Raw genomic sequence first — 27,926 nt, forward strand, 5'->3', positions numbered from 1 at the left:
TTACAGCTGCACCACAACTTTATTGTTTGTTTCTACTATCAGAATCCTCTCGGCAGTCCCACTTCATCTGTCAAATATTCCATGGGGACAAAGAAGAGTGAAAGCCTATGTAGTCCTTTTGTTGTTAATTATAAAAATCCAATCTTTTCTTCCTGGGAGATCAGCTACTTAAAAAAAAACCACATCTCCAAAAGAATAGTTAAGGGTTCTAGTCTAAATAAAATATTCTAAGAATTTATTTCTCTCAGCATCTGTTTCTTCATTTTCCAACTCATATTTTTTCATGGCAACAAAATAGCGAATAAAAGTTTCCCCCAGGGCCTGTCTCAGACACTGATCTTCCTCCAGGGCCACAAGAGCGTCTTCCAGTTTCAAAGGGATCTCGGAAGATTTGGCCTGATAGAAGTCTGTGCTGCCATCCGGACCGGCCAGGACACCATCACTGCTTTGAAGTCCATCCAAGCCTGCAGCAACGGTCGCCGCCAGCACCAGGTATGGATTGGCAGTCGCTGAGCCCAGTTTATTTTCTATCCGGGTGCCTTTCTCACCATGACACTTGATATTAAAAGCACAGCTGTTATCATTGTATCCCCACGTTGTAGGCACACTATCCTTGAGGTCTTTGCTCTCCTTGGAATAGCGCTTTCGGCAGCTAACAGCGGGAGCCATCAGGCAGCTGAGGGCAGCAGAGTGTTTCAAGAGCCCTGCCAACCATTTTTTCCCAGTGATCGTGAGCTCCTCAACTCCGGCATTGATGCAGAACATATTTTTCTTCTCCCCGACATCCCAGAGACTGTGAGACAAAATTCCTGAATTGCAGAATCCAGTCTCGATGAAAAAGCTGGCAATGTAATTATATTTCTTCGCAACTTCTTTGACACCTGTTCTGAGGGTGAATGCATTATCAGCCGCATTGATGCCAAATTCGGGCAAAAAACAGATTTCCATCTGACCGGGCCTGGTGGAGGAGGAAAAACTCTCGACATTGGCTCCAGTGTGATACAAGCCATCAACAAGTTCCTGTATGAAAGGCTGGTCATGATTATTTAGCAATGTTGAAGCAGGAAAAGAGATGGTCTTTGAATTGATAATTTCGGGCACAGCAAAAATGCAAAAATCATAGATGAAGGCAGAGAGCAGGGAAAAGCCAGAGTCCTGTAGCTGGCTCAGCTGGCTCTTGGCGATGTACCGTGGGGAAGTCAAAAGAGGCTCCCCAGTCACAGTGAATGTGTCGCATATCACTCTGGCAGTTCTTTCAGCCCACGGCAAGACCCGGAAGGTTGAGAGCTCAGGCATCAGGACGATGTCACTATTAAAACATGTTGCCCTTATGTGATCCACTTCCTCATCTTTAGGATTCGGTATCAGTTCAAGATAACCTCGGGGCATGCAAACGCCATGGATCACTTTTTCCTAAAGAAATTGAAGGACAGAGCAATCAGGTTTTGACACTTGAAAGCAAACGAAAGGGTGGAGTGGAGGGGGGGACACATTGCTAATGAGGGAAAAAGAAGTCTTTAACATATGTTGATTAACACTAGCTTAATATCAAATAAATTTTAAATATTTTATTTTTTAAGATATATTTATTTGAGAGAGAGAGAGAGGCAGAGAGACTCTGGAGGGCAGGCAGGGCAGAGGGAGAGGGAGAGAGAGAATCCTCGAGCAGACTCCCTGCTGAGCATGGAGCCCTCACGCAGGCTTGATCCCACAGCCCTGAGATCATGACCTGAGCCAAAATCAAGAGTTGGCGGCTTACCGGACTGAGCCACCCAGGGGCCCCCAAATTTAAAATATTTTAAAATAAACCCCTGAGTTACTGTTATAAACAACTCTTAATATGTTTAGTCTTCAAGGCTTTATATGCTTTGGGGTCTGAAAATAGCAGTCATAAATAAAAGGTACAATGATAAAGAAAATGTCTTTATAGCAAATGACAAAAGTAAAGCCTTGTGAAATTACTTGAAATGATCATAACCTAGTCCTTTTTAAAGTACTTTTTATTTTATGGCATAGTTGCTAGTATCTCAGATAAGGTTTTATTTTAGCTTATTCTATTGTAATCCCTATAGTTAACTGAGAATCCTCAGCCCTTCCCAGAGACCTGACGGTGGTCAGGCCTAGGACACATAGGACAGTCATCCTAACGAGGAGCCTGGTCTGCTGACAGCTGCAATCCTCTCTGCATCCACTTTTACAACCCACTCAGAATGAATACATCATAGCCTCCCAGTCCCAGAAACTTTGCCTGTGAGTGTGGACCTATCTCTCCAAAGCTATAGTTCCAAAACGTGATATCGCCTTCAGGTCAGCCACCCACTGGGTGTCACCAAATCTGACTTCTAGGCCTAAGTCTTTCATTCGCCACTTGTGCAAAGTTAGGCAAATCACTGGACTAAGTGCATCGGCCTTCCAGTTTGTGAAACAAAAGTGTTAGACTAGAAGGTTGCTAAGGCACTTTCTAGTCATAGACCTCTTGGTGTCAGTGGACTTGGTCATTTATTTAACTTTTGCTATATGCCAGACAACAGGGACATGATGAGGTTATCAAGTTGAGCAGATACGTAAAACAGTTTCTAGAAATTGTGTCATAGCAATATAACAAGGCTTTGTGGGTTGAAGGTTACATTAATAGTAGGGGAATTGCTAGCTATAAGGTTTGGTTCCCATGATGTCAGTGTGTATCATGAGGTTAATAAAACATACTAACATTCTGTAAGCCAAATTGTTTCTTCTATTACCTCCAATCCCAAAGAGCATAGCTCCCAAAGAGGGGCTGATGCTAACAGAGACCACACTGGTCACTCTTCTCCTTTGACTGCAAGCCATTGCCTCCCTCACTTGCCACCATCTATCCATATACTTTCAAATGCCATTTGACTTGGCTGATCCAAATCTGCTTTTGCTGGTAGTAAAGTTCAGAAAGTCAAGCACTCTTCAGTACCCGCTTAATTTTTTTCAATTCCCTCAAGGACCTGTATACACACACACACACACACACACACACAGAAGCATTGTGGAATTTTTGAGGACTTTAGTATGAAATCCTTTCATGTGAATTTTTACTATAAGAAATAATGTTATTTCCCTACTTTTCAATTTTTTAGTTTGAAAATCTGTATGTTAGCTCTGTATATTCCTAAAATGAAGGGTAATGTATTTTATTCATGAGACTTCCAAGAGTTCCTGCAATTGAAATTTGTGTTTGTATTCACCTGGTTGTGAACAATAGGGAACAACTTGTTACCATTTCATTCCGCTAGGCCTTCACAAATTTAAAGAATAGGGAAAAGTCACACTTCAGACTATTTAATCTCTATTTTTCTGAGCACTCTTTTTTAACACTGTCATTTTCTTTCTTCTTTTTTGGACATTCTGAATTCAAATGACTCTTTATTAGTGGTGGGAAATACATAAATGTACATAAACATGTCTTGCTCATGACAACAAATGATCTTAAAGTGTGTTTATAAATATAAAGCACTAGGACAACTTCATACTCTAATATAGATCACCAGAGATTCAATAAAAACTCTTGCAAAATAGCTCAAATCTCTATGATAACGGAAATTTGGACCACAGTAAAGACCGCCAAAGAATTAGTTATAAATTCTATTGCAATATATCATGTTTTGATTAGATCAAAGAGAGAAAGAATCCACATTATCTGCATATAATTTAAATGTAAAAAACTAGTCTTTTACTAGAACAGAGACAGTGTAAGTTAGTTGTAAGGTTTAATCAGCTAATGTTTGTAAAGCATTTAGCACAGTGCCAGGCATATGATAAGTTTTCTTTAAAAAGTAAATACCACCATCATCATCAGAGTTTCCCCATTTGGCCTTTTCCAATTGCATAACAGTCTTTTCCTCTATTCTTAGTAGGTGGCTTATTTTTAAAAAATCAATATTGTTTCTTTAGTAAGGAAGAATGCTTACCTCAAATAAAGAATAAAAAGAAATATAAAAGCTGAACTGGGTGAGCCTAGATGGCTCAGTCGGTGGATCATGCAACTCTTGATCTTGGGGTTGTGGATTTGAGCCACACGTTGGCTGTAGAGATTACTTAAAAATAAAATCTTAAAAAAAAGAAAAAAAAAGCTGAGCTGGAGGCTGTAGGTGCAGTAAAAAAGGGAAAAGAAGGAGGAGGAGCAGGGAAGGAGGAGACTGGAACTGGAAGTGAAGAATCACAGCTGGACATCCCAGATCTGCCTCTAATTGCCTGTATAATTTTAAGAAAGCTTTCCTTAACTTTTCCGGGCCTCATTTCACTCATCTATAAATGAATCATATGGATTATATTACCTCCTATATCCCCCTTCATGGTCTAACTATAATTTTTAAATTGACATTTTATTTTCCACAAATAGCAAAAGGTTTAAAAATTACTTTAGAAGAATTGAAATTACTTTTCACTAAGTTATAGGCAAATTTAAATCATGGATTCCATTCTTTGTTTAATGAGTTCCCCACACAGAATTGTATTTATATCAGACACATGTTGTTTATATTGTTTTGCACAGCTGAACTTATTTTTTATGTCCATTTGCAATAAATTTTCCAAAATGAATTAATTTTAAATTACAAATACTCATGATGTAAATATTCACTATTACTTATACCTTCACAAGTTCCAAAATGAATTTAAAGTGTTTTGTTAAAAAATAAATAGATACTATGTGATCATTAAATAAGAATAAAACAATGACTAGGTAATGAAATGAGAAAGTGAATTTGTATTAGCAAACTAAGGCTAAAAATAAATACAGCAATTGAGAGGAAGTATGATAAGTTATATTAAAATTCTTATAATAGACAAACTTTTTCCCTGTGTAACCTCCAGAAGAAAAAAAATTGATTCTAATATATTGGACATTGGATGAGATAATGGAAAGTATTTTCAATTGTATTAAAAAAAAAACCAATGCAGACATTTTCTTTTTATGTCAATTATATCAATCCCCAGCAAGTGTAGGGAGCATATTAAATTATATTTTCATAAAAGAATTTCCTTAAGGAACTAAAATAATATTCTAAATATGTAGCTTTTGAGATGCCATTAGTGGAATAAATGATGAGGGTTTGACAAAAACTGAATAGCAAACAGTTTTATATTGAGGTCTCCGGCAAGTGCCTGAAGTGCCAGTTGTGTTTTCTTACTGATTGAAAGAAATTCAGATAAATTAGATTCTCGGCCTGTCCACAGTAAATTTCACATTTTCTTATCAAAATTAACCAACATGTATTCTTGCCTGGATGAAGAAAAAACAATGTCTGTAGGCAGGTCTAAAGGATTTCTTAAGAGACAAATTTGGGGGGCGGTTGTTTCTTTTTTTTTTTTTCATTATTATTATTAAGTATAGTTGACATACAATGTTATATCAGTTTCAGGTGTACAACATAGTGATTCAACAATTGTACACACTATGCTGTGCTCACCAAGATAAGTGTAGTCACCATCTATCACCATACAATGTTATTGCAATATTATTGACTGTATTCCCTTTGCTGTACTCTTCGTCCGCATGACTTAATTATAACTGGAAGTTTTGTACCTCTTAATTGCCTTCACCTATTTCACCCATCCCTACCCCTTACCCTCTGGAAACTATCAGTTTGTTCTCTGCATTCATGAGTCTGTTTCAGTTTGTTTGTTCATTTGTTTTGTTAGATTACACATGTAAGTGAAATCATATAGTATTTGTCTTTCTCTGTCTGACTTATTTCACTTAACCTAATACCCTCTAGCTCCATCCATGTTGTCACAAATGGCAAGATCTCATCCTTTTTATGGTTGAGACATATTCCATTGCATATGTATACCACATCTTCTTTAGCTATTCATTTATCAATGGACACTTGGGCTGCTTCCATATCTTAGCTTAATGCTGCCATAAACATAGGGGTGCATATATCTTTCCAAATTGATGTTTTCATTTCAGAAGGGTAAATACCCAGTAATAGAATTACTGGATGGTATGGTATTTCTACTTTTAATTTTTTGAGGAACCTCCATACTGTGATTTTCCACAGTGCTTACACCAATTTACATTCCCATCAACAGTACACAAGGGTTCCCTTTTCTCCACATTCTTGCCAACACTTGTTATTTCTTGTCTTTTTGATACCAGCCATTCTGACTGGTGTGAGGTGAGATCTCATTGTCATTTTGATTTGCATTTCCCTGATGATGAGTGAAGTTGAGCATTTTTAAGAAACAAATTTGAACCTGTTGGAATTCATTTAAAAAGTATTTTTGAAGATGCCCAGTTCTTCCCAACATAAAGCAAATGAGAAAATTACAATTGGATACTAAAGTGATAAAAGGAAGATATACCTTAAAAATAAACTTAGAGGTTGCTTAACTTTGGTACTTTCATATATAATACTAATAGATGTCCCTTCCTTCTAAGAAATGTTTCAATGACACAATAAATCCTTCATTAAAACAAATACATGACATAAACTGAAAAAAATCTCAGAAAGTCTCAAAACATATCCAAAAATACAACATTTCTTGATATCACTATTTTCAAGAACTTAATGATATTTATTAAGTCATCCAACAACAATAGAGTATTTTCTTATCAGAATTAGAACCTGAAATGGATATGCTTTTTATCTAGCAAATTCTTTCTATTTAATCTTTTCTTTTTCATTTTATATTTGCTCTTGGGTCTTCTGTTGCAATTTTCTCATGTCAAACAAAATATAATCTCCATAACTGCAGTAAGAAAGAAAAGATAATTCTATGGAGGGAAATTATTCAAGGCCGAAAGTCTAAAATTACCAGTCTTAATTAGTTTTGTATTTCTGTTGGGTAAAGGAATTGCTATTTGGGCCCTGAAAGTATATGTTCAGCTCCTTACAGAGCAATAATGTGTTTGGGGAGGGACAAGGGAAAAAACAAAATAAATTATTGGTTTTCAGCTTTAATTACTGTATAGATTACAAGAAAATAAGAAAGAGTAGTAAGGACCATTTGCTTGCTCGTGGTCATGAAATTACATTCAATCATAACTCTACCTGTAAAACTCACTTGGAAAAACTGCGCAGGGATACTCTTAGATCTGGACACACCATGGAGGTCTGTTGCTTCAAATCGCACAAACTGAAGGTGATTCTTGGACATCTCTTGTTTAATGTGCTTCATTCTAGAGGAGAGATAAGGTGTGGTCGGAATTTGAGTGCCGTCCCTGGTGTTATCTGTAGAATAGAAGATGGCCCTAAGTCATTAGATCATGATGAACTGAAAAACAAACGGAGGCTACAGAGTAGTGACTTAGGCATCATGATTGTTAACAAAATCATCATATACTCATGTCATTGACCTACAGTTGGAGATCTTACCTTTCTTACTCTGCTTTTACCATATTCCCAAGAACGTGGTCTCTAAACAGCCTAAGAGATTGTTTAGCGCTTGGGGCTGAGGGTAAGTTAACATTATTTGAATAAGCATAGAGCAATATCATATGTACGTACTTAACGGAAAATGCCTTTGCTTGTGGAAGTTAGGATACGTTTGCATGACTTGATAGCTTAGGCACCATACAAGTCTGTATCCAGAGGACTGTCATCAAAAAGCCTGAGCTTCTTGAACTAACTGGTAATACCTAAATTAAAAGTTCCAGTATGAATAAAGGCAAAATTATTTGGTTTTTGTTTATCTTCTGCGGATTTGCACTTTTTGTTTTTTGTTTTGTTTGCCAAAAGGGCTTTATAATGGCATCTGAATCTCTGTCAAATTTAAACCTTAATATGGGTATAAATGAGCAAATAAAATAGTTTTTCAAGGATGAGAGTGTAAGAGATGAAAAGTCTAGACTGATTACTCAATTTTTAAAACCAGAAACCTAAATATATATATATTTAAGATAGACTGCAAATTCTACAACTTCAGAGCTAGAAGAGAGTTTGGCAATAAATCACCTAATCCAACCGACTTGCTGGCTTGAGTCCTAGAGAGGTACAATGAGGTAGTCCAAATCACTCTCAGTTCATTCCCAAAACTGAAGCTACAAACCAGACCTCTTAACTCCCAGTGGGTGACTCATTACCATAAAATGAATGAATATATCCAAAGCATATAAAAAGGTCAGGGGGCGCCTGGGTGGCTCAGTCGTTAAGCGTCTGCCTTCGGCTCAGGTCATGATCCCAGGGTGCTGGGATCGAGTCCCGCGTCGGGCTCCCTGCTCTACGGGAGGTCTGCTTCTCCCTCTCCCACTCCCCCTGCTTGTGTTCCTACTCTCCCTATGTCTCTCTGTGTCAAAAAAAATAAATAAAATCTTTAAAAAAAAAAAAGGTCAGGCACGTAGTACGTATCACAAATGTTAGCTACCGTCCAAACTTTCAGAAGAGATAGCAGACCATAGAGATTCAACACAAACACTGACACCATCTGCCTCCCTTAGAATCCTGCCTGTGCCTTAGACACTTTCTTACTTCTCTGAGCCTGGGCTTTCTCATTGATACAATATTATCCACTTCATAGGCTTGTTGTGATGATTAAGCAAGTTATTTAACAGTTCCTAGCAGACATTAAGCACCATATAAGTGCTTCTTAAACACATAAAGTGAACACAATTACTCTACCCCTGGTAATGGTACCATGATCATGTCTGAATCTGAATACCCATCAATCTGTCACATCACCGATGTTGAGCACCTATAATTTTAAAGTGATACCTGAATATCCTTTTTTGAGATATAATTGGCTTTAAAAATAAGCATGAAGATTGACAGTTTAAAAACACAGATTAAGTAGTTTTTAAGTACATGAAGCATGAGGAAAACAAATTACTGGTTCCACCTATACAGACATATTAGAGATAATGTCCTGTCACTGATACATTTGGCTACTCTGAGACTCCTGAGGCTTTATAACTACCTTCCATTTAACACAAACAATTAAGCTGTAGCAATTAAAATGTTTCATGCTAAATTAGTAGTTGCTGTCTTCCCAACCTATCCTGAAGAATTGGGTGTTCTGCCCAAGTTGAACAATTCTCCTTACAGAAAATAAAATTAATAGCATTTTAAAATATGGAAAATTTCAGACAAACAGTATTCTAAAAATAATATGGAATTACATACAAGCTATAAATATTTTAAAAACATAAAAAACATAAAAAAAAATCAGTAGGCATCTCCTACTAAAGGAGCAAGGTCATGGGCTCACCAGTAATATGATCACAGACAATCTTATTAGTTCTTTGCCTTATCTGTATCTTCTAATGTTTCCACAATAAATATGCATTCTTTTAAAATAAAAAAAAAATATGCATCCACTCAAGATAGGTTGTTTAATGACCATGTACTATTTATATGGGACATATCTCTAGGAAGAAGCCAGAAAAAGCCCTGCCCCCATAGAGCTTTTATTATTGAATGGGAGAACTATAGACAATACATATGCCATCGAATGCAAAGGCAGAATACTTTGCCATGGTTAAAAGTGCTGAAAATAAATAAACATAATCACCTGGAGTATTAATTCTATGAGACTTGATCACAACGTAGACAGGTCTAACCCCTGATTCACTTGAAGATCGCCAAGTTGCACTATGGCTGGACAGTAAGTATTAGTTTGCTAGAGCTGCCATAACAAATACTACAGACCAGGTGGCTTACACAGGAATTTATCTTCTTACAGTGCCAGAGGGTAGAAGTCTAAGGTCAAAGTGTCAACAGTGTTGGTCTCTTCTGAGAGCCTCTCTCGTTGGCTTATAACATGATCTTCCCTCTGTTTGTGTGTTCTAATCTTTTCTTCATACAACAACACGAGTCATGTTGGACTAGGGCCTACCATATAGACCTCATTTAACATTAATTACTTCTTTTAAAACCCTATCTCCACATACAGCCACCATGTGAGGGATGAGGGGATAGGGCTCCAGCAACCTGTGAATTTGGGGGAGACACAATTCAGCCCATAATAATATATCATCCCATTTCCATTTTCTTCAGAGTCCTCATCACCACCCACTGTATTGTAGAATCACGTGCTTACTTTCTTCCTTCCCCACTCGCATATCAGTTCCAGGAGAAAAGGGGCTCAGCTCTACTTGCAGCTATATCCCCAGTACCTGCAGCCATAGAACCATATCACAGACGCTCAATGACTATTCCCTTAATAACGGGGTGTGTGAGTAAATTAATTAATTAATACACCTTGGGTGATTTGACCTTGTCTAATTAACAAGTAGAAATTGGTATCACATATTTCAGTATCTGAAGCATCATTTTATTCATTTGAAAGTTTAATTCTTTCATCAAATATGAGAACTCTATCCCATCTAATTTAATTTTCAAAGAATCAACTAATCTTACTGAATCATTGTCTGAATTTCTTTTCTTCAAATAAATCATACTTGTTAGTTACAATTAAACCTTTTGGTCAGACTTTCCCAGATGCACATGATGAATAGCAGGCAGATAATTGCTAGTTCGGGGACTCATTAGTTTTTCTTACAGTATGGTTCCTGGGAGGTGTTCTCCTTTCCCATCCCCTCAGAGGACTAATAAATTAAATCAATCTGCTTTTACAGAGGAAGTTTTCCTGCTGTGAGTATTTAGGGGAAAAAAATAAGAAAACACTAAAAAAAATGAAAAATTAAAATAAAACCTCAAAGCTCTATAGCAACTAGAAGGCCTTGGAGAAATGTTGTCTGTGTGTGACAAGCCATGGTCACTTATAAAAGGCAGATTGAATAGACATTGAGCTTTCAGAAATACCAACTCAAAAAGGGAAAAGTACATTCAAGAGTATATAAAACAAGGGCCACAAACTACAGAAGAGACAATGTGGCCAGCAGATGTCTTCTTACTAGTTGTCCCAGTGTTTGGAAACTTTTAAAATAGTCAACACCTACATATCTGAAAATTTTGTACAAAAATCTTGAGTTCAAGCTTCTCTTGAAGACACTAAATTTGGTAACACTGGGTGGTTATTTCTCCATAGCAACCACTGGCTAGAGCTCTGAGGTGGCCTGAAATGGGGCATATATCCTCTAATCCAGGATTGGCAAATGTTTTCTATAAAGGGCCAGATAGTAAATATTTGCAGCTTTGTAAGCCATATAGTATCTGCTGCAACTTCTCAACTGTGCCATTGTAACACAAAAGCAGTCATAGACAACATGTAAACTTTATTTACCAAAAACTGAATTTACCAGGCTGAATTTGGCCTGTGGGCCACAGTTTGTCAAACTCTGTGCTAGTTTCTCTCTCTTTTTTTTAAGATTTTATTTATTTATTTGAGAGAGAGCGAGCACATGAGAGAGGGGAGGGTCAGAGGGAGAAGCAAACTCCCCGGGAGCCCAGTGCGGGACTTGATCCAGGGACTCCAGGATCATGACCTGAGCCGAAGGCAGTCGTTTAACCAACTGAGCCACCCAGGCGCCCCTCTGTGCTAGTTTCTCACAAGCCAGCCTCACTGACCGTTTCTTTACACCAGCCCATCTCAGTCATTTGTATTATTTACTTGGCCCCTGTGGCATTTGGACTGATAGTGCCTGACGCTAGGCTGTCGGTGCTCATCTTCATTTCACGGAGAAATTCACGAAGCCAACGCACAGAGAAATGCAGAGATGAGAGATGCCATGATATGTAGAACTGCCCACAAAGAAGTTCACATCCTAAATCCTGAAACCTGCAGAATATGTTAAACTGCAGGCCCAAAAGGACTTTGCAAATGCAAGTAAAGCTATAAACCTTAAAATAAGGATATTGTCTTGGTTTATCCAGAGTTCTTAAAAGCAGTGAACTTCCTCCAGCTGTAAGCAGAAAAGAGGTGTGGAAGAAGGAGAATTTCGAGAGGTTCCAAGCATAAGTATTTGAGGGATTGTCTTGGTCTTGAGACACCAGACCAGAGAGAGGCTTCCAGGAGCTATGGGCCACCCCAGTGGACAGTCAGCAAGGAAACAGACACCTCAATCCTATAACCCCAAGGAACTGGATTTTCCCAACAATCTGAACGCACTCCCTAGAATCTCTGGGTAAGAATCCAGATGGCCAAGACCTTGACTTCAACCTTGCAAAATCTGAATCAGAGAAACCGGAGGACACAGCCCAGACTTCTGGCATACAGAACTAAAAGATAACGGACTGTGTTCTTTTAAGTTACTAAGTTTGTAGTAATTCATTATGCTGGCAATAGAAAATGAATATGTATGGAATCCTGACAGCATTCACTTCCAGGCTCTAGTTTTTCCTTAAGCCCTGTGTGTCATAAAGAATTTAACCTTGCCAAAGGAGACCTCTTTACCCTTGGCTCCTGGAGGATAATCTGGAATGTCCTGCATGACAAGAGTGTCTTTGTGGCTTCTGGGGCTTCTGGGCCACATTAGAAAATCTAATAATGTCACTTATCCTGGGAGCTTTGAGTCATGTGGTATCAGCTTGACTCCCAGAGAAGTTGGAGACTGAGGTCAGCCACATGAAGCCCCACTTTGGAGCACCCCCAAAAATTCTGGGCACCAAGTCTCAGGTGAGCTTCCCATGGTTGTCAAAATTCCATGCATATTTTCACATATCATTGCCAAAAGAGTGGTGCTGTCCATGACTCCGCTGGGAGAAGACAAATGGAAGCTCCATGCTTAGAACTTTCCTGCACTCTCCCCACTGGGTCTCTTCCCTTGGCTGCTTTTCATCTGTATTCTTTCACAGTAATAAACCATAACCTTGAATATAATAGCTCTCAGTGAGTTCTGTGAATCCTTATAGCAAATTATCAAAACTAGGGTTAGTCTTGGGGAATTCCCTAACTTGCAATTGGTGTCAGTAGTGAGGGTAGCCTGGTGGACAGTGGCCTTCTAACTTCACACCCTGCTCTATTTCTACCTTTCCAAACCTTGTTTGTTCAACCCTGTCTTCACAGATTCCCTTATGGAATAAATACCTCATTTTAACTAGTCTGCACTTAACTTGGATCCCAAAGATTTTTAACCAATACTCTGATAGGCCAAAATAGTTATATCACTATTGATAAGCCAGAAACTTAGAATAAGAAAATTCACTTTTAGAAAAGACCAGGAAGATCATATATTGCAACCCCTCCATTTTCTAGACGGGCAGCCTAGTGGTTAAAGAAAACTATAATGTCTTTTATAAATGATAGGTGTATAAATTCTTCTGACTCCCAGACTAACATTCCTCAGTCAATGCCACATTATCTTTAATTCAAATACAAATTTGGGATTGGTGGCTAGAATCATATGTCAGTCTGTTTCAGAGTCCTTACCAGTATGGTTGGAGTTTGTGTTAACTTCACGACAAGGAGCACTGGCTGATGTTTGGAGGGGTGATGGTTTTATCACTGTTGTCTGATTCTCGGAGTCCTTGTCATCTTGTTGCACATGAGAGTCTGCCGAGCCAGGTCCCACAACTGGTTTGCTCACATCCCCCAACTTGTGGCACACCATTTGGTTTCTGATCCTTTCTTTAATAAATAAAGAAAAAAATGTTAAAACACACTGCCTTTGTTTTCAACTGTCTTTTAACATGATATGGAGAGGACTCTTTGAGAAAATAATTTATTCCCAGGCAATGACATACCAAATGAAGGGCAATGAGAATGGCCTGCCCTGGTTGTGGGCCATAAAGGGGTATGTTGTCCGTAGAAAACTTAAACTCTGATTGCTTTTTACTGTTACCATGCACTGGCCATTCCTACTGCCCCTGCCTTGAAACACCACTGTTCCTGGACTGAGTCTCTTGTTTGATTAACTCCTAGTTCCAGCACTGTTTCAGATCTACTGAGTCTAGCTGGAATTCCAGCAAGTGATATGAAAACTTGTTCCACATCTTTACTGTTGTCTCCCAAATCCTTAGTAATGATCTTTACACTTGATCTCAGAGAAGAAATAGGATTCCCTTCTTACATATATGTTCCTTCTGTTGTGTTCTTTCTTTTTTCCCTCACTACCATCCTAGTTCTGCTCCTTTTCAATTCTGAATATTTTGAATGGTTAATTTTATATATTTACGTTAAACCCTTACATTTGCTATCTTTTGTGTTGCCTATGTAGAAATAAATTTTAGTTCTTTGTTTTTGCTTCTCCCTTAGATGAAAAGAAAAATTTTATAAAAAGGAGAACCAAATAGAGATTGTCACTGACATCATATTCCTGAGGGATCAAAGTAGCTAAGATACCTTTTGAGTTGGACATATCCATTTCTCCTACTTCAGTTGAGAAAACATGCTGTTTTGTGACTTTCTTTCTTGCTCTTCTTAATTTACTCATCCTGCTGGCTTCAGTCTCATTACCTTCATCTCTCGTATCCTGTAATAATTCATAGACAAAAAGCCAAATAACAGATCTTGCATGCAACTAAATTTGGATGTCAAGAAAGTATGACAATTGGAGAGCTAAGTTTTCAAGGGAATATAAGAGACTTTGATAATGAGGTAAATTTTGTCACTTCCACATGCTCTTGAATAATTCAAAATTAAGAAGCCCAATATTCTGCTTACAGTCAGGATATTCTGTGCTCCTTTTATATGTAGTATGGGAGTGTCATTAAATAAATTAAGATCTTGTCCAACTAGTGAAGATTTCTATCTTTGTTTTTTACTCTGGGATATTTTATATTATCCATTCCTAAAAACATTTTACCAAACCCAATTTGGCTTCAACGTCCTCTTTTTATGATTTCCATCTTTTTTAGAATCTCTAACCTTCTGACCAAATCTACAAGTAGCTGAAGAATTCGGTTTTATTCTTTTTTCTCACCCTCATCCTTATTGCATCAATATTTACTTTACTTCAAAAATCAGTTGCATTCACAAAATACTGTTTTTTTGTATGTGTAAAACAAGTGTTATACTCAAACAGTTTTATAGCTTGGGAAAATCTAAAAAATATTTTCAAACAAAATAACCTAACTTGTACAATCTAGTTCTAATCCTTGACAGAATTTCTTGATAGACCTGCCGAGGACTATTCCCAGCAAGGAGGTGGGCAGTGAAGCAGGGGCCGAGGGGTGAAGAGCTCAGGCATCTCTGTACCAAGAGTGGGTGGAATCACCCCTGCCATCCCAGGACACAAAAGCTAACACTGAAGAAAAATAAATATAAAAAAAGCTGACATCGATATTTTTAGGTTTTTTACAAACCCTCATTATAGTTTGAAGGGAGAAGAAAGGGGCAGGGGCAGGGTGAAAAACTATAGTCTAACATTTTGAGCTATTGTCTTTTTGAAGAGCAGATTCTGAAAGGCTCCATATCTTGGAGCAATTCTAAATATGTGTCCAGAGTGGTTGCTGGGAACAGCTGTACCCATTTGTCAATATCAATTCGGCCTCCAAAAGCTAAAAGAAGAAAAAATAATTTAACTTGTATTTATATGTAATTATGACACATTGTTATTATTGTTACTATGTTTAAAAAGATATATTTTGTAAGATAAAATCTTTTTTTATTTTAAAATTTCACATCTTAGAAAATTTTGTTCCCTTTTACTCCAGATAATTTTGTATTTGGATGATGTGATACTTATTGTGAGATACAGTAGTTTATTTTTTTCTAGCAGTTTATTATTTTATTTAAATATTTTTCCAATACACTTCCGATAGAATTCTGACAGTGATTTACTAGCCTTATTGTACATATTCACCATTTCTTTTTTTTTTTTTTTTCAAATTTATTTGACAGAGAGAGACAGCGAGAGAGGGAACACAAGCAGGGGGAGCAGAAGAGGGAGAAGCAGGCTTCCCACTGAGCAGGGAGCCCGATGCGGGGCTCGATCCCAGGACCCTGAGATCATGACCTGAGCCGAAGGCAGACGCTTAACCAACTGAGCCACCCAGGTGCCCCCATATTCACCATTTCTAAAATTACATTGCCAGAAATACACATTATGTAATTGCATTTTTTTTTTAAGATTTTATTTATTTATTTGAGAGACAGAGAATGAGAGAGAGCGAGTACATGAGAGGGGGGAGGGTCAGAGGGAGAAGCAGACCCCCCGGCGAGCAGGGAGCCCGATGCGGGACTCGATCCCGGGACTCCAGGATCATGACCCGAGCCGAAGGCAGTCGCTTAACCAACCGAGCCACCCAGGCGCCCCTGTAATTGCATTTTTGATAAGTGTTTTTATAAATACATGACCCTAGCTTTATTAAGAAGTCTTGTTTAGGGGTACCGGGCTGGCGCAGTCAGTTAAGATTCTGAGTCTTGGTTTCGGCTTGGGTCTCATGGGTCCTGAGACCGAGCTCAGCATTGGGCTCAGCGGGGAGTCTGCTTGAAGATTCTCTCCCTCCGCCCCTCCCCCTGCTTGCACGCACTCGTGCACTCTCTCTCTCTCGCAGATAAATAAATAAATCTTAAAAAAAAAAAAAAAGGATATGTTAAAAAAAAGAAGAAGATAGCAGGAGGGGAAGAATGAAGGGGGGAATCGGAGGGGGAGACTAACCATTAGAGACTATGGACTCTGAAAAACAAACTGAGGGTTCTAGAGGGGAGGGGGCTGGGGGGATGGGTTAGCCTGGTGATGGGTATTAAGGAGGGCACGTACTGCATGGAGCACTGGGTGTTATATGCAAACAATCAATGGTGGAACACTACATCAAAAACTAATGATGTAATGTATGGTGATTAACATAATATAATAATAAAAAAACAAAAAAAAAGGAGAAGTCTTGTTTAGAAATGAAATACTTGGTCAGGTATATAAATACAAAAGGAAATTGAACAGACTAACATTTGTGTTCGTTTTACCCATTGGGGATCCCCTCACATACAGATTAAAGGAATCAAATGAGATAGACTTTAAGATTTCTTTCAGCTTTAAACTCTAACCTGCAATTGAATAACAATGTGCTAAAAGTGAGCATTTTGTCAGGCACATTTCTCAGCATAAACCTCAAGGTAATAGAATCTCCATTTTACAAATGAAAAAAGCGAGACCCAGAATAACTTGCCCAAGACCACAATAGTGAATGAGAGATGCAGGTTACAAACAGGTCTTCCAATTTCCAAAATGCCATTCTACTTTTTAAATGCCAGAGATTTGAGTTTAGAGACAGTTCATTTTAATAACATTCACCTGCTTTCATATAGACCAGATCAAAAGGGAAAGTTTAAGAAAAAACCAAGACAATTCACCTGGTTACTAACCTGAGATTTTCATCAATAAAGGTCCAAGAACTAAGTCATAATATATGCCTCTGACTCCATAATAGGTGCTCCAAAGAATTTTTTTTCAAATGAAGAATACATTTAGCTCAGTCCTTTGAATTTTTTTTTTTATATACAAGGATGATCAAAGTATAGACATAGCTCTAACAGCTGAACCTAATTTATTGGATCCCTGGCTTACCCTGCCCCCAGTAGAATGTTTTTATTCTCCTAAATCTTTCAATTGTATTTGGTTACAATATGATAATGTTTCAGTAAAAAAGCCAACTAGCCAAGATTCATGAAGTTTGGGTTCTAATTTTGACTTTTCCACTAAGTAGCAAGTTCTGAAGACTTGTTATTTTCATCTGTAAACTCTGCTATAAATATAAATATACCCAGCAAGTATATTCACATTTTACAAGTATTTTCATAACCAGGCAATATTTTATATTTCATTTAATACACAACATCAAGGGAACATTTATTATTACCTACATTTTGCCAAAGCAGATATAGGTCCACAGGGGTTAAGTGATTTGTTCAAGGTCATATGACTGCCAAGGAAGAATGGGAATTATTTGAGGAGCTTCCCACATCATTATAGCCAGACAGTTGAACTGGAGTAAATTTCACTTCTGTTATATAATATTATCTGTATGACTCGTAAAATTGTGTTGACTCAACTTCCTCAATTGTATATTCTTTTTCATTTGCATATTTTTTATAACTCTTCTCTGTATAAGGCTTAAAACCATCTTAAGTCACTACCAGCTTAAACTTCATCCATCCAGACAGTGAGGACTATGGGCAACCTCCTATGGTAAGGCAAAGTCAAAGAAATAAACCAAATAAAACATGGTATCTTTCATAAACAGTCTTATAATTTAGTACAGGCAATCAAATGTTGTTATAGAAGTTTAAGGCTTCCGTGTTGTAAAGAAAGGGACATAGTTTAGGGTCACCCTAGTTCAGAGATAGCAAACTCAAATACCAGACAGATAACAAAGAGACGCAGAGGGCTGGAGAGTAACCACCAGAGCTGAAACCTCTTTCTGGGAAGAAGCCCTCCCCGGCTCCAGCCTATCACTGCCATGACAAAACATGGACCCGGAATTGCCAGTTTTCCAAATTTCCAACGAATGCCAGAAGTCTGGATTTTTGTGTGAAATTTAATGATTTTTTTTAATGTTGGCAATTAATTTAAGGTATAAGGTAGGGAATAAAGAAGAAAAGAAAGTTTCTCAACTTCCACACAGCCAGGTCTCAAAAAGACTTGAATGCAGTTCAGAATATGCAGCCTTTTGGGGCGCCTGGGTGGCTCAGTCATTAAGTGTCTGCCTTGGGCTCAGGTTATGATCCCGAGGTCCTGGGATCGAGCCCCGAGTTGGGCTCCCTGCTCCTCAGGAGGCCTGCTTCTCCCTCTCCCACTCCCCCTGCTTGTGTTCCCTCTCTCGCTGTGTCTCTGTCAAATAAATAAATAAAAAATCTTAAAAAAAAAAAAAAAAAAGAATATGCAGCCTTTCTACAGGCCCCAGCACAAGAACAGCAGCAGTGGCCACGAATCTTTTCCCTAGCACTGGTATCTAATGTGGTACTGAGAGATGATGCTCAAAACATTGAACTCTTATGATAGCTGATAAAAATTAAAAAATGCTTTTGTTTTATCTACTATATGTCACCTCTCTTCTAAATACTTTGCATGTATGAATTCATTTAGTCTCAAAAACAACCCCTTGAGATAAATATATTATCTCTTCATCTGAGATATGAGGACAACTGAGTCAAAAAAGACTAATTAGCTCAAAAATCACATTTCTCATCATTGGTGGAGCTAAGATTTGAACCCAGGCCATTGGCTCAAGAGTTCAAGTACTTAATGCATCTTGAATGAATACCATCAGAATACCCCTGTGTCATTGTTGGGGTGCTGGGAAGCCAGGGCAGGGTTCTAGAGAACCCCTACAGGGCCAGATGTTAACTCTTTAGTTGATGGATCATGGAAAGGTCCAAATGCCCAAGAGGATTAGTAGGATAACTATGGAAGTTAAGAGGGTTGGGACGCGTGGGTGACTCAGTCGTTAATTGTCTGCCATCAGCTCAGGTCATGATTCTAGGGTCCTGGGATCAAGCCCGGCATCGGGCTCCCTGCTCAGCAGGAGGCCTGCTTCTCCCTCTCCCACTCCCACTGCTTGTGTTCCCTCTCTCGCTGTCTCTCTGTCTGTCAAATAAATAAATAAATAAAAATCTTTAAAAAAAAAAAAAAAGAGGGTTGAGAGGAGCCTTAAGGGACTCTTGTCAGCACCTGCTTACCAACTAGTTTAGAAACTTTTCACCATTTATCACGCATTCAATAATATATTTCCAATTTACAAATCTCCTGGTTGCACCATTATGTTGGACAAGCAGTGCCTGACATATAGTAAGTACTAAACAGATGTTAATCCTGATTATTATTACCTATGCACCATGCATTACTGGGGATCTCTGTTGGGAAGATACCTCATTCTAGGTTACCACATGGGCCCCTCCCTGACTCAAGGGAGATGGCTCTTACTAAGTCAGGCACTAATCCCTTATCTGAACAGCTCTAGATTCTGAACAATAAACTAGGAGAACCTCTCAGAGAGGTTAGGGTATATCAAGCAGTCTGAGGGTTCTCAGAGAGGGTACTGTGACCGATATACTCATGCTCAGACTCTGTGGTACTGCTATTATTAAACAGGCAGAGTATTTTATAAACTGTCTTTAGACAGCCAGGGAAACTAGACCAAGCTTAAAAAGAAGAAGGGACACTTAAGCTGAAGATAGAGGTGAAGTAAACCAGGTTGGAAGAACCACAAGCATAAGTACAGATATGCAATTTCATTTTGATCGCATGGCATAAATATGCAAATCTAATTCATGCTTAATTTAGACAACCCCAAATTCTACTACAACAGGTTGATCCTGACTTGATTTGACATTTCCAACAGAGAAGCTTTTCCTGCTTCAGAAATGTTTCTGCTATCATTCCATTAGATGACTCATTTGCTCATACATGGGACTGGCCTTAAAGAATGTTTCATATCACAAGAATTTTCATTATTCATGTTTTTCTCATCACATTGTTTCTTTTGAAAGTTGTTTTATGGTTTAATATGTTTGTCATTTTGCATTTCAACTCAGTGCCTTATCAAATTAACTAAAAGAGGTTTCACCTAAAGGGATCCTGCCAACCATTAAATTTAGACCCTAATTTGACCTAATAAGTTTCCCTTCAATGCATTAACTGGTGTTATTTAGATTCTAAATATCACTGATTTTATTCATTTGATTTTAATTTTCACTAACAGCTACCTTTTTACTATCGATACTTTAAAAACCTTTGTTCTGACCTCTGTATACTGGCTGTAGTCTCAGGTATAATCATTAATGCATTTCCCAAACACTCTGATTTCATTAATGATAGGGGTGCATGACAAAGAAAGCAAGCCAAAAAAAATCTCATCAAGTTTTAACCTCTGTTAGAAATAATGGTAAAAAAGATCAATGATTACCAAATGTAAAAGAATATGAATATGCCTTCAGTTTCCTTAATGTGTGCTCTTCAAAGAAGAAGGGAGGAAAATGTATTCAAAGTATTTACAGAAGAGATACGTCAAAGAACACAGCACAAACTTACATCGACTAATCTAAAAATATCCATACCTGTTAGCTACTAGTTCTACTTCTGGCAATTTGTTCTAAGACTATCATACAAAATATATGAAGCTGTATGCGTGTCCAGTGCCACCTTTGTTATAACAAAAACTTGAAAGCAACACACACTGAAGTGGGAAGAGTTAAATACGTCGTGGTCATTCTGTTCAATGAATTCACCACTTAAAAACGAGGGCTGCCATTTCCTATCTGTGTCCCCTGGATTACCAGAATGGTTACATGAAACTCTCTTCCCTCCGTTCTCTACTTCTCCCCATCCTCCAGACTACTGCCCACGGTGCTTCTTTAAATCACAATTTTGGTCTTATAATTTCTCTGCTTGGGATACTTCCACAATTTTGCATCACCTTCAGGAAAAATTCAAATTAGTATTCTCTGAGACCCTGCCAAGGCCGGTCTCACCAATCCCTGCAGACTCCACAGCTAGCCACTTTTGTGCACAAACTTTATCTCCATCCATGCAAAACTAGTTTTATCATTCCTCTGACCCACACTGTCTTCTTCTTTGCTAGGCTCTTACCGATTATCTAGTTTGTCCCAGGGAAACCGTTATCTGCTGTTCTGGTCACAGCTCAAAATTAACCCCCTGGACAATTTGCTCTAGCCACTTCATTCAAAGATGGCTAATTTTCTCAAATTCCCAGTGAAAGTAGATCTCTTACTAAATTTTAAATCTGTTTAAAATAACTCATAATTATTGTCTTCTTCATCACAACTGGTAAATGTTTAGCCTCCTCTTAGAGATCTTACTTAGTGCTTTGTAAAATAATTCTCGGTATCATTAACTCTTCATTTGTATACTTTTTTCTCCACACCAAAAGGCAATGATTAGTTTAACCTAAGTATTGTGGTTCCTTAGGTGCCAAGACTATATTTAGGTGTCCTTCTAGAATTCAGGATCATTGCAGCTATAAAACAAGGAACTACTTATAGCCCCAATATCCACTTGGGCAATCTGGGGTAGAGATGATGTTGATCTGACTACAGTAACCGCTGTGGGGGAGAAAATGAGTATACTACAGATATATTTGGGAGGTAGATTTGGCAGTTCGGTGACGGACTTGATATAGGAGGTGCAAGAGACAGAGGGTCAAAGGTGCCAGGCAGGTTTCTGACTAGGGAACCCAGAATGAGGAGGAGACCTGAGAGTGGCGTTGCTGGGTTCTGTTCTGAATACATGGAATCTACGATAACTGTATCATCTGAAGGCATCCAGCAAGCATTGGCCCTATAGGTCAGAATCCAAAAGATAAAATGGAAGGAAAAAAGCACAGCCCTGAAAGTGGTGGGAATCATTAAGAGAAAGAGCAGAGACTGAGAAAATAAGAGGACTGAGATAGAACTGAGAAACAACAGTATTGACTAAGTAGACATAGGAATGGAATCCCCAAAAAAGCAGTCAGAGTAAAAATGACCAGAAGGTGAAAGAAAAAGTTGGACAGAGTGGCTTCATTGATAACGAGAAATAAAAGCTGTATTAAAAGAAGGGAGCACCAATAGGCCTACTACTGAAACTATAAACAAGGTTGCTATTAAGACCAGACCATTGTATTTGCGACCCAGGTCCCTCCAGGCATCGGTAAAGCAGGTTCGGTGGGAGGATGTCAGCAGCAGCCAGATTGCTGTGAGTTGAGGAGGAATGAGAGGTGCTTCGTCCAGGGTCTACATACAATAAGCATGCCAGAAATGTTCTCTACCATCAAAGGGAGACAGTCAGGAGATACAATTCAAAAGTAAGAAGAAGAAGGACATAAACGCAATGACCACTGGGAAAGTGCATAGGGGTCTGACTAAGAAAAGTTTATGTTGCTTTTAGGAAGAACAGACTTACACATATTTAAATGCTTTGTGAAAGGAGTTAATAGAGGTGTTGAAGAGAGAAGAAAAGGGACAAAGCAAGGTCCCTGAAAGGGTAGAAAAGACGGAAACTAGAGTTGAAATGAAGGGATTAACTTTAATATATCCTCCTCCATAAGAGGAAGAGAAGAAGCTAGAATGTTAGAAGGAGGAGAGAAGAGAAAAAGTAAGGAGGAAAGGAAAATTCGGGGGAGGAAAGGACAGAGGAATTTCAGATGACAGAACTGAGCCTCAGGACAATTAAGTTGACCCAGTAGATGGCAGAATCTGAAAATGAAACTAATTTTAAATCCTTGATCTTTCTTATCTCTTCTGGATAAGAAAGGCAGCCGGTTACGGAGCTTCCAATTTTCTCTGCTAGGTGGGAGATGCTCAGACAGTATACATCTGGAAGACTAAAGCTTTAAGGAGAATGGAAATGGTTTGCCGTCATCCTAGCAGAGAAGGTGAAAAAAAACAACTCAAGGAACAAAAGTGTTCAGTGCCTCACAGAAACTGGAGATTTTTAAGTTACAGTGGCATCAATCTGCACAGGTAAACTATTTTTCAAGCAGCAAAGCTCTTTCAGAGAAGTGAAAAGCACAGGATTGAGGTTTGGTGAGGATACAAACTTAGGAAGACAACAACAAAAATAAGTTGAGGATATTTGCAAGAAAGACTAAAATAATGAGATATGGAATCCAAGACAGATGGAATAGGAAAGACTGACAAGGGGAACCTAGTTAAGGGATTGGAGACCCCTAGAAGGTAGCATATTAGATGTATCATTGAGCTGAACATATTGACTAGAATAAAATAGGAACTGAGTAAATATTTTCTAATAAATGAATGACAACCAAAGCCTACCATGTTGAAATATAAGGCCAGAAGGAAATTTTGACTCAGATCTCTCCTTCATGAATGATTCAAAATGAAATATCATTGAATGTCCAATAGGATCTGATGATAACTCAGTAGGTTGATGTAAGTAAAACACTTTTCCTAGATAAAATATTACATGGACTCCCTCAGTTTTCTGAAGAAGAGGTAAGAGAAAAAGAAGCACTGCTGGTGACAAGTTGCTCCACAGTGACTCTGTCCCTTTACCCCACTAATTCCACCTTTCTTTCAAGATTTTTTCACTGTATTTATCCTCAAAGCCACACCTTATCTTCAAGGTTATAATTACTCCCTTTAAGACATAAACAAAATCTTATTTCCTATGCTTCCTCATAGCATAACTAAAACGTGATATTTCAAATCAATATAAACTAAAATTAAAAAGAACCAAAACTACAAAATATTTCCTTTCTATTGTCTTAGTAATTAAATATGTTTTCTTCTATTCTGACCTGTTCCCTGTCTTACTCAAGACCAGTCCATAGTATTCTCCTTTTAAGTTCTCTAGTTCACCAGCCAGATAAATAAGAATCACTTGGAAGCTTATTTGAAAACTTAGAACACTTCTTTATGGCCTAGTAAGTGATTCACTCCTTCAACCAAGCTGTTTCTGCAAAGTCACCTTAGTCTTACACTAAATTAGAGTCCCTGAGATCATTAAGGACATGGACCCAAATGACCACCATTTCCCAACTTAAAGAAAATAAGATACTCTTAGGGAGACATTAACCACAGATCTACTTATCCCTAATACTAGACCTTCATCTGCATATTTATAAAGAATTTTAATCCTTAAACTGTATTGCATTTTAGGAGATTCCATCTGAATACATGGAATTTCCAGAGATTTTTGTTATAATTTACTCTTTATTACAAATGTAATACTCTTCATTGCAAAAATTCGAAGGTCAGAAGCTCATAAAGTAAAATCGAAAACTTAAAAAACAGTAAGAGTCCTCTGTTTCCCTCTAACCTTTAGATTTTTGACAAGCAAATATTTTCAGAAAGAGTTGTTTCTACTACTCCAAGTAACTCTTATATTGGTTCTTTTTCTAATATAAGTTCTTTAGTAATTGTTCCTAGTAATGATTTAACGTGTCAATATTGATTGGGACTAGACATACTTTGAAATATACCAAAAAGAGAAATTGAAGAGAATAGATACAGTACATTCATACCCCTTGTTGACAGGTGACCTACTGGGGCCACCCTCTGTATGAAATTCATTCATTTACTCAACAAGTACTTAGTGAATATCTAAAAGAGGCCAGGCATATAGGTCTGGATGCTCTGTGAGAGATAAAGATGAGCTACTTGTTTTTCCATTGAACATAAATATAGTCCATGATAAAAAGTGGTATGGGTATATCATATGAATGAGGAAAGTACTATGGAACCATCTTCCTGAGGAAACAGCTAAGTCTCTGAAAGTTGCAGTAACTCCTCTGACTTCACACCTAGCAAGTAGCAGAATCCAAATGTGTAGTTGCAAACTCTTTCATTTTTTCATCCTATTTACAAAATTTACAGGCAATAAAACATTGAAAACTAAAAATGTTGCTTAAAAACTAAATATTGAGCAGTTTTATATAAAAGGCAGCAGGAAATTCAAGTGTTTGTTTTTTTTTTAACTTCACAATTCAACATAGAGTTCAGTAGCATCCCTATCTTTTGAGGTAAAACTAAGCACAGAAGGTAAACACAGATAAATTTCTTGGAAGTTACAGAGAAGCAGAGTTTTACTTAATATCATGGCTAAAAATGGGATGGGCTATTTGTATATGGGTCAAGCTTCTCATCCTCGAGCACATCTGTGGAAGGGGTAGAAGGATTAGATAGTCAAATGTCAGGAATGACCTAGAGAGTTTCCATTTCTTCCACCACATATGCTCACCACTTTTGCAATAAAATAACCTAGATCCAAGTTAGTAGGTTAGATGGAACCTTGTTCCACCTATTTACCCACCTCTACCCAAGAATTATAGAGGAGCCATCATTATAAAGAGCGTCTATGTGAAAGAAATGTCACAATGTAAATAATGCAAAGAGCTCTGGATCTCACTTCCATTCCCAACAAGATGGCAAAATAGGCAACAGCAGCAACAAGCCTGAAACAAATCTCGTCTCTGGGGGTAAGGCAATGCAAAATCTGCAACAGGACATTGTATATGAGAAAAGTGCATAGCCAATAGTTCCAGAGAGGGAAAAAATGCTTTATAAACGTCTAACACCAATATGAAGCTAAATAACAAACGAAGCTAAAATAATAAAGGATTAAGAATTTGGCCAATTAGGGCACCTGGGTGGCTCAGTCGGTTAAGCAACTGCCTTTGGCTCAGGTCATGATCCTGGAGTCCCGGGATCGAGTCCCGCATCCGGCTCTTTGCTCGGCGGGGAGTCTGCTTCTCCCTCTGACCCTCCCCCTCTCATGCTCTCTCTCTCTCTCTCTCATTCTCTCTCTCAAATAAATAAATAAAATCTTTAAAAAAAAAAGAATTTGGCCAATTACCTGAACTTGGTGCTAGCACCCGCTTTCTTTTTTACTAAAAAAGAAATCTCCATATTTTCCCAAGAAATGAAGATTTTGTCTCAAAAATATCAGTGTAAATAGGATCCAAGTAATTTTTGAAGGTTTTGTGATGGGCAGAAATGCAACAGATATGTTTCGAAGGTGAGAGAAGAGTTATGGAAAAATTTAAATATACATATAGTATCTAATATATATTTATGGCAACGATTTCTATAATACAGTGTGAAATAAGATCCAAGAACATTATAAAACTGTCAGTGAAGATATCAGCTAATAGGCTGCTGCAGATAAAAATATTGGGGCTCATCAAAAAGAATATTTTAAATGTGACAGCAGAAGGTGTTCCATCTTTAAAAAAAATATGATGTGCTTATGGCTAGAATACTAAATATAGTTCTAGTCACTGTCCATAGGAAAACATTAATGGGCTAGAAGTGAATCAATATGTGTTTATTTATATAAATGTATACCACATAGAATTGTTATTATTATCACACAGAAAGGCAAATAAAATTCTACTGTGTGAAAGAAGAAGTGCAAAACTCTACAAGGCTATAAAAATGAAAACTTAGGGGAGAGATTACTGGTCATCTACAACATAATAAAGTATATATGATGAATAACTCCTGTTATTCACTACGTTCTGAGCCCTATTCTAAGCACTGACCACATATTAATTCATTTAATCTCTCCACAAAATCTCTTGCAGTCGGTACTATTAACGTCCAAATGAAGCACAAAGAAATCCAATAATTTGTCACATCTCACTCAGTAAGTAGTCGAGCCAAGATTAAAACACGGGCATTCCGGTTTCGAGGAGTATACTCTTAACCACTGCATGTGAAACACAGTCCTAATTTTTAACATTTAGAGAGGCACTTCAAGGGATATAGATTCGAGGTAAATAAAAACAAATATAAAATGAACTAAAAACCTTGAAATCTGAAAACAAAACTGAATTTTAAGAGGCCAAACATGTATAAAATATAAAAATAGAATCAGGAAGTCTTTATAGGGTTGCACAGACAAGCATAAAGCAGGGGAAATTTGGGTAAGTTGCAGTAGGGAAATCTCTAGCCTTGAGTCCTACTTCTAGAAAGTCAGTCATAACCTCCCACAGAGCTGCACTTAATGACCCAACACACACACAAACACACACGAACACACACACACACACACACACAGATGATACAGGCTACAGAGCAGAATGAACCTCTGGTCTCACCCACATGGGATGCATTCTTCCTGCAATATGGAAGCATCACCCCTTTGTGTCTACCTGTGTAGGTATTTTTCTTTGTGTCTACCTCACCGATATTGAGGCATAAGCATCATCTACAGGGCAGAGAACAGATCTTCCCCAACTCGCTTGGCAGTATCACCCAGCTCAGGACCACACACAAGGCTTTTGATAAATAGATTTTAATTATTATGATGCTGCCATTTCCCTCAATTTGCAACTTCATACACACATACGGTCTACTTTTGGGAATAAGAATGTGTTTTTGATCTATTTTCTGTTCACTACTGCTAAGAATTTGGCTGAATACAGGACTTTATGACATTGTTTTCAATAGAATCTCAGTAAAATATTCTTTAGGGAAATACCAAATCTAAGATTAGTAACTGTTCATTTTCGCTGAAGATTCTACCGAGGAATTTGTTCATGTTGGGGAAGTAATCATCCTGGGAGATTTTCTTCACACATACAATCTGCCCTTTTGATTCATCGAGCCTTTGTTCAGCTGCTGTGTTTTTTGCAGTTAACCTCATGCTGCGGCTGCTCACGGCACCAGAGCATCTGGTATGAAACAAAATCATTGTCCTGTTCCAGATATTAGTT

The 27,926-nt window shown here is 37.9% G+C and overlaps 1 protein-coding gene across 1 annotated transcript; it reads right to left on the reverse strand.

Moving 5' to 3' along the window:
* Positions 1–27,856, reverse strand: LGSN (lengsin, lens protein with glutamine synthetase domain). The gene is made up of 6 exons (XM_064596955.1): positions 27,736–27,856; positions 15,277–15,308; positions 14,152–14,329; positions 13,240–13,437; positions 7,039–7,205; positions 1–1,413 (listed from the first exon to the last, which is right to left on the reverse strand). Exons 1-6 carry the CDS (start codon positions 27,854–27,856, stop codon positions 214–216), a joined length of 1,896 nt encoding a protein of 631 aa, XP_064453025.1. The 3' UTR covers positions 1–213.
* Positions 27,857–27,926: the final 70 nt, after the last annotated feature.

This window comes from Mirounga angustirostris, unplaced genomic scaffold (genome assembly GCF_029215605.1).
Source record: "Mirounga angustirostris isolate CCGP_5_RB_7025 unplaced genomic scaffold, mMirAng1.0.hap1 SCAF_8, whole genome shotgun sequence".
NCBI lineage: Eukaryota > Metazoa > Chordata > Mammalia > Carnivora > Phocidae > Mirounga > Mirounga angustirostris.

What these genes read in the sequence shown, in the direction of transcription:
- LGSN (XM_064596955.1), bottom strand. Translation starts at nt 27,856, where the DNA reads ATGAGGTTAACTGCAAAAAACACAGCAGCTGAACAAAGGCTCGATGAA. An exon ending in GGATATGTCCAACTCAAAAG is followed by an intron (nt 13,438 to 14,151) that starts GTATCTTAGCTA and finishes TATTTATTAAAG; the next exon opens with AAAGGATCAGAAACCAAATG. An exon ending in CACAAACTCCAACCATACTG is followed by an intron (nt 7,206 to 13,239) that starts GTAAGGACTCTG and finishes TCTATTCTACAG; the next exon opens with ATAACACCAGGGACGGCACT.